Source organism: Mus pahari, chromosome 22, assembly GCF_900095145.1.
Source record: "Mus pahari chromosome 22, PAHARI_EIJ_v1.1, whole genome shotgun sequence".
Taxonomy (NCBI): domain Eukaryota; kingdom Metazoa; phylum Chordata; class Mammalia; order Rodentia; family Muridae; genus Mus; species Mus pahari.
In genome coordinates, this window is record NC_034611.1 from 28694447 (window position 1) to 28702281 (window position 7835).

At 43.4% G+C, this 7835-nt stretch overlaps 1 protein-coding gene across 3 annotated transcripts in view; it reads right to left on the reverse strand.

The window, feature by feature from the left end:
- Nkain3 (sodium/potassium transporting ATPase interacting 3) overlaps window positions 1-5171 on the reverse strand; it is a 601685-nt gene extending 596514 nt beyond the window's left edge. For 2 of the 3 annotated variants that reach the window (XM_021222049.2, XM_029533295.1), the window contains exon 1: window positions 4561-5012. In XM_021222049.2, the coding sequence (XP_021077708.1) occupies window positions 4561-4614 (54 nt within the window). In that variant the 5' untranslated portion in view covers window positions 4615-5012. Of the gene's footprint in view, window positions 1-4560 lie in introns of all 3 variants that reach the window. The other variant, XM_021222050.1, reaches the window with a different exon arrangement.
- Between the last annotated feature and the right edge of the window lie 2664 nt (window positions 5172-7835).

A 7835-nucleotide genomic window follows, 5' to 3' on the forward strand; every position in this document is an offset into this window, starting at 1 on the left:
TGGGTTTGGTGGCTGATGATGGGATGGATTCCCGGATGGGGTAGTCTCTGGATAGTCCATCCTTTCATCTTAGCTCTAAATTTTGTCTCTGTACTTATATCCTTTCATGGGTATTTTGCCACGTTTTTAAACAGCACAGCACATTCTTGTGTACTTGAAGTGTAGGTCAGCTCTCAGCCTTGCCTTATGAAAGGTGATTTCTACACCAATTCCAATGTCTCATTATTAGTCATAAATTAATTCTCCTAACCTTCTTAAGTTTCATAAAATGAACCAGAATATTGAAATAAAGAAAACAAAAATTAAGTCTTCATTGCAGAACTGGAGTGATGGCTCAGCAGTGAAGAACACTGACTATTTTTCCAGAGGAACAGGGGTCAATTTCCAGCACCCCTGTAGCTGCTCAAAGCAATCTGTAACTTCAGTTTCAGGGAACTGTTGGCCTTAGTAGACATTGTGTGCATCCGATGCACAGACATACATCTGGCAGAACCCCGATACGTATAAAATAAAATAATCTTCAAAAGGCAAATTTTCTGCACAGAAAAAAATAAAAGAGCTATTTAAATTAAAACCATGTAAAAGCAAAACTATCACTATATCTACTTTATAAAACAAATGAGTTTCCAACATTTCCGCAAGACATTAATTAAGCAGTACATTTCACAAGACTTAATTCAAGACTCACACAGATATGTCACTACCAATCGTGCACATTTTGTTTGGGCTTTTGAATGTCACAGGTACTCTGCTCTCAAGATAGTCAGAAGGTGCAATAGAAATCTTGAAGCTTTTCTTCCACTGTCTGTCAGCAAATAGATGCTGATTTCCTTTAACTGGGGAGGATGTTCTTCCAAAATAAAACATACAACCCATCTATATGTTAATAACTGCTTGTTTAGGTAAATCTCTTGGGTTTTCTGTGGCTATAAACATGCCATCATAGTTTTGACTTTTAATGGGCTGATTACCAGCTCTGACAATACATATAGCTCTCACCAAAAAAAGAATATAAAATATAATAACTTCTCCAAGTAATGACACGTCAAGTTTTATTGAACATGCCTTAGAGTCTGCTGACTGTATGGTGGAAGTTGTCTAATACTTTGTAGGAACCATGCCTGCCATAGTGCATTCAACACTTTCCCAAGGCAGCTCAGGGAAAATGTTTCTGAAATGCCACGTGGAGGTAATGACAGAATTTAACACACACATTTAAGGCTCATTTAAATACGGTGACTAAAGCTGATTTCGCAAACGTACCACTCCAGTGTTCTTTTAAGCTCTGGACTCTGCACGCCTGGTACCAGAATGCTTGCTATTACACACAGTGGCCAAAGTGTCCTTAGATAAGAAGTATTTAAAAGTTTTTTTTCTTGACTTGGGAAATGGGTGGGATGGTAACCAATTCTTTCCCAGGAAGATTCACATCACAAAGCTTCCTGTGCTCCTGTTTTATTCTTTATACTTTCTCTTTAATCCGGTCTGGCAGAGTCAGGGCATAAGCACCTAAGTTTGCGCGTGGAGAAAAGGCAATAATGGAAAAATAGTCACAGCAGCAGAAAGAAGAGAGGACAGACTTGCAAATCAGAGTTCATCAACATTAGTCACCTAAAAAAAAAAATGACGAGTTCATGCTTTCTCCCTTTGGAGAGAGTAAAGCTCTTGTGCAAAGGAACCAGATCACTTAGCTGTCTAGAATTAGAGCTCCTTCCTGGGCTGTCTAGGTGGTGGTCGGCACGTGACTCTGTTGTTAGTAAGTTGAATCCCTTACGCCAAGTCTGAGTAGCCAATGGCACACCCTCTTCATAGCAGCACTTGTGAAGTTTTCATAATCCTCATCTGCCAAAGCTTTGCCCAGGAAACAAAAGCAAAACCAGAAGAGGGGCCGCTGTTTTCAGTGGGACGTGCACTAGGTCCCTCAGAAGCTGGAGTTCTTTCCCTTAACAGGCTGGAGCAGGCTTACAGCAGGCTCAGAGGGTTTATTTATTAAATGTTCATGATTTTTGGTGAGCCAGTTATCAACCATAACCATTATTGTAGACTCAGTAATATAAAATAAAATAAACCATATTCAAAATACAGCTGCTAAGATATCTAAAATTCACTCCTTCATAATTATTTTTTTCTACATTCTTCTTTATCTGTGCCTTTGAAGTTGTTTAAGCCTCTTATTTTAGGAAACAGATTTCAGTGCTACATACTAAAGCTACACGTATGTGGTGTATATAGCCTCTGCTTTGTCAAAAGAAATTCATAAACACTCTTTTAGGGCCTATAAATTATTATACAGTTCAGAAAAAGAAATCTGGTCGTAGCAATGATGAATTCCAATTTGGTTTCAGTGTCTTCTTTCCCCTTAAATCAAACCAAAGTATCCAACAGTAGTCACATCAAAACTATAAAGACAAGACCCTGTCAAACTCAACGAAACAAAAGAATTATTCCAGAAGTAATTTATAGTAAGAATTACTGTGGTTGTTTTTAATGCTGTACTATTCTTTATGTAAACTATGCTATCATGCACTGATTTAATAATGTGGTGGAGAAGAATGTTGGCTAGTTTCTCTTGTCAACTCAACACAAGTTGGAGTCATTTCAGAAGAGAAAAACCTCAGTTGAGTAAACACCCCAGCTAGCTTGTCCTGTGAATCCTCTTAATTATGGATTGGTGTTGGAAGGTCCAGCGCACTGTGGGGGAGTGACACCTCTGGACTGGTTGTTCTGGACTTGTATAAGAAAGCAGGCTGAGAAAATCACAGGAGAAACCCAATAAGCATCACTCCCACTCCCGAAGGTGTCTGCTTCAACCTCTGCTTTCAGGATCCTGTCTTGAGTTCCCACCCTGATGTTGATGATGGACGGTGGAATGGATTTGTGTTCTAGGGTCTTATCATAGAAGTAGAAACTCTTACCTAGACAACACATATGCTTTCTTTTGTTTAGGATCCAGCTATGAAATTCGTATCATCTTGTCTCTGCCTCTACCATACTACGACTTACTTTGGAAAAAAACAAACTCTATGAGTTCCTCATAGGCAAATTAGTGAAATTGGTGAATTGAATTATGACTGTATGAAACCCTTATGTGTTATATGAATATAACACTAAATTATGCCTTTACGGGTTACACAATCCAGTGTGCTAACTAGCAGCCTTAGAGAAACAAGAGTTGACCAAATTTACTTTTTTTTTATTATTTTAAATTTAAAAGCCGAGTTCACTTAAAAAAAAATCACCGAGTAAGCTATCTTTTGAGGGTTTTTCCCCCAGCTAAAGAAAAAAAAAATCATGTTCATGTGTATGTTTTAAATTATTGTTATTTCAAACACAGTGTGAAGTAGGCTATCCAAAAGCCTTCCGGATTTATCTGTTTTGCATGTGTGAGTACAGAAGAATGAGCACATATACAGTGAAGCTTTGGGAGAAAACTGGAAAAGTGAGAATGTTTAAAATCCTCCAGTGAACAAGGACTAACTACTGAGCCTTATTATTACTTTTTCCTGTTAATGAGCCCTGCTAGAGCTATCACCGTTAGGTAAAGTTCTCTGAAAGCCTTGTCAAAATACACCACTTACACTTTTGTGGTTCCTGGCAAAACAAGTGCAATGCTTCAGAGAAAGGAAGGGCCGCGGGGAGCCTACAAGGTCTGCTCCCTGAACTAGGAGGGGGAAAAAAAAAAAAAAAAAAAAAAAGACTATGAATCTCACTCACAAAAGTCTGGCACAGGAGATTGCAGCCTTGATTTCTGGTGACCACGAAACAGACCACAGAGTCAATCCTAATAACAATAGGATCCAGAGTATTTGCATAGAATCAGAAGGGTCTTTTATCTTTGCACCCTGATTTCCAACTTCCGATTCCACTCACTCCCTGGGCAAGGGGCCAAGCCAAACAGAAGCCCGGTTCCCTTCTTTGCTCTGTTCACTCCTCAAAGACAGCAGTCAGTCCGTCGCATCCTGAACACGCAGCATTTCAAGAACATCAAAAGAGGAACTGAAAAGGCAGAGGCTGAACTTGTGGTTCCCAAGCACAGCCACACGTTCCTGGAGTACTCCACTCCTCTATGATCGCCTTCCATATACTGAAAGAGAGGTGAGGTCGCAGCTCTCTCAGTAACTGGCTGCCCCCAAGCACCTTCTATCCAAACAAGAACCTGTGTCCAGAAAACCGTCCCGATAAGAGCAAGCTCCAAACCCAGGCATAACTTAAGCAGAATTGCAGAGGGTGCACACGCCAGGTGTCCAAGAGAGGGGCGGGGAAATCGCTCTCTCCTGGAGCGCCACCCCAGCTGCCCCCCGACCGCGTGGCGACGCCGGGTGGGGGCGCAGTGAACCCCAGCGCGTGGGACCAGAAGTGAGACCGCGCCCTCCTGCGGGCAAGAGCTACCAGGCGGGAGGCACAGATAACCTGGAAGGGACAGAGAGGGTGGGGAACCCCTCGGATGCGCTCCGCCGGCTCATCGGTCTTTAGCCCGGAGCTTCGGATCCAGGGACAGAGCCCTACAAGCCAGTCCCCCAAAGCGGACTGGTTCCAGACCCGGACGCACTGGGCACTTACCAGCTGCAGTGCGCAGAGACAGACGAGCGAGCAGCGCCCGGTGCAGCAGCCCATGGTGCGGCCAGCGTCCCAGCAGCGCCGCTTGAGAGAGATCTGGGAGCTCCGGCTGTATCCTGCGACTTCAGAGCAGCCCGCACGGCTCGCTCTCCGACCGACCCGGAGCAGGCTCCGGACCCCGCGGCCGGCTTTCTGCTTTCGGACTGGGGCTCGCCGCCGCCTTTGTTAATCTGCGTGCAGGGCGGGCGGAGGTCAGCGCGGCGCGTCCGTGCAGTGCGTCTGCCGGGGGTCCCTACCTCCTAGCGCGAGGGTCGGCTTCTTGAGGAGGGGGAGCCGGGCGGAGGGCGGGGGATGGAAGAGGCTACAGCTGGTGAGTGGGTGAATGTCTTTTAGGGGAGGGGAGTGTGCAGGAGGTGGGCGTCTGGAAAGTGCGGTGGGCTGTCTGGGTCGGTGTGTGAGCGTGTATGCTCACGCGTGTGTGTGTGTGTGTGTGTGTGTGTGTGTGTGTGTGTGTGTGTGTGTGTGTGTGTGTGTGTTGGGAGGGGATGAATGAAAGAGAGCGCCTCTGGGGAGGATCGTCTTGTCTTGTTAGGAGTCTGGGGAGAGAGAAAGAGACTGTGGGAGGATGAGAATGAATGTGAATGAGCTTGAATCTGGGAGGCCCCCAGGGATTTGAAACCCAGGCTCACGGAGCAATTGTGGAGTCATAAGCTTTAGGTTTTCTTTCTGGGTGTGAGGAGTGGGTAGAAGCTACAGCAAACCCTGGAGCTAGGGTTACCCAAGCTACCCTAGGGAGGTACGTGTTCTGTTTGGTGTGTGGGGAGGAAGGACCCAGAGTCTCGAAACTCAACGTGAAAGCACTCTACATAATGAATGGCCAAGGTAAGGCAGTGGACGGAGGCACTGGCATGGCGCTAAGAGGTGGTTCAATCAATAAGGGTCTCAACCCAACATTCTGGATCCCAGGTCGGCGGAGATGACATTTTACGCGCCAGGAGCCCCTGCTGGAATCTTCTAGGAAAAGTTCCCTAGGGTCACAGCAGAGCTTAATGTTCCCCCCAAGAGCTCAGAAACTAGAGACACTGTGCAAACTGACTTAAGGCTTTAATTTGGAGTGCCCTGGGAGTCTTCAAAGAGACACTGACAAGGAAAAGACAAGGGCCTTTTAATAATAATGAGATATTTCTAGAATAAACAAATAGGAAGTTAGACAGAGAAAATGTGAGAGGTGTTTGGGAATAAAACCTAATTCTAGCTAAGTTAAGATGCCAGACAAACTCCACCAATTCCAAAGAAACCAACTCTCCTGACATGGACAGAGCTGAGCCCAGGTGTTCTGTAGCTAAATCACTCTTCGAGAATCAGGAATAACTCGAAAAGCCACCACCACCACCACCACCACCACCACAACAACAAAAGAATCAGGAATAAACCCTTGACGGATTGCATCCGAAGAGGAACAGGCTGGAAACGGGGTTTTTAACCTATTGCTGCTCTCCTGGTAGATTCTTGGTTTATAGGTTAAGAAAACGTGAAAGCTAGGTCAGGTGTCTCATGCCTTCTATCTTAGCACTCTGGAGGCATAAGTAGGCTGATCTCTCTTGAGTTCAAGGATAGCCTGGTCCATAAAGAGAGAAAAGGCAAGAGTGTTTTGTGTTACTGGTACTCAGCCCATTCAGACATTAAAGATATTTGGGGTTTTGTTTCTCTTGCAGTTATATCTCCTGCTCTTTGTAATTTCTACAGCGTACATTTTATTTCTAATTTGGACAACATTGTTCCAAAGAAAAATCTACTCAAGGTGTTCTGAAATTATAATAAGTACAAAAGGGTTACTCAAATGGCGATCAAAGAAAAAAGTCAAAAAAAAAAACATTGATTCTTGAAATTCCTGTTCATTCATGTGAGAAGGGGTGAGTGTAGTCACAAGTGTTTTTATTTTTTTATCCTAAGTTTAAGACATCCATGATCTCCAGGCAGTGGTGGTACACACCTTTAATCCCAGCACTTAGGAGGCAGAGACTGGTGGATTTCTGAGTTCGAGGCCAGCCTACAGAGTGAATTCCAGGACAGCCAGGGCTACACAGAGAACCTCTGTCTCGGGGGGGGGGGAAGGCATCCATGATCAAGGACTGTGAGAAAGTATTAGTTTATACACATAAAATGCATTCATGGTCATCACTCATGAATGAAATGCATAAAAAAATAAATAGACACTGACAAACAAATAGTTTTCTTTTTCCAAAACATTCCCTGTAGTCTTAGCCATTGGCCCCTCTGGAAGCTGAAGTAAATGGTTGCAGAAGCAGACACAAAAAAGTCTGTCTGTCTTCCACGAACTGTAGCAGTTGCTTATGTCCTGAGATTGTGATGAACCGTGGTCATAAAACCAGTGTCCCTCCTGTCCAGCTCATATGACATTTACCAAAATGTATTTTATTTGTGATTTAATTCATTGATTTATGAAGCACTATACAACAACTAAACACACACCATTGCTTGTAAAATCCCAGGTACCACCCTTCTCTATGCGAATCAGTTCCTTTGACTCCCCACAACAATCCCACTGAAGTAGGTTCAGGGACAACTGTGGATTCAGATAGAGAGAGTGCTCTGATGACCACAGGGAGGCACAAGAATACAAAGTCAGTCAAATGACTTGAAAGCCTCTAGACATCAGTCTCCTGTCTGTCACTAAAACCTAGGGCACAGAACCACATGTATACAATGTGGGGAAAGTCCTCTTCAGAGGAAGCTGTAGTGATTTGCAGTAGTCCAGTCCCCAGACACAGTGTTAGCAGGTGGAATGTTTTGAGAAACCTGAAGCCCCCTTGTGACTTACCTCCTAAGAGACCCAGCTTGGAAATTCTTCTTTGTATAATTCAAGTATTTGAAATACACTGATTTTAAATGCATTTTTAAAAACAAAATAACTATAATAACAAGTCTGGAGGTTGTATGATGCTTTAGTTCTTCCTTTTTGCATCCTTTCTTCTTTTCTTCTGAATGATACTAGAAATCCCTAGCTGAGGGCATAGCAGTTATCAAATGCATATGTGTACATATGGACAGAGATTTTTGTTATTGTTCATTTGTTTCTTTTTTTTTCTTCTTTTTTTTTTTTTTTTTTTTTTTTTTTTTTTTTTTGGATAGTGTATAGTGTTTCTTTAAGAAGCTCTAATACTTTCTCCCCTACTACTATGAGCTTTGAAAGTAAAAAGGCATGTCAGGGGAAGACAGCACACAGATCTGAAAGTGCAGATACCTGTATTTCTTAA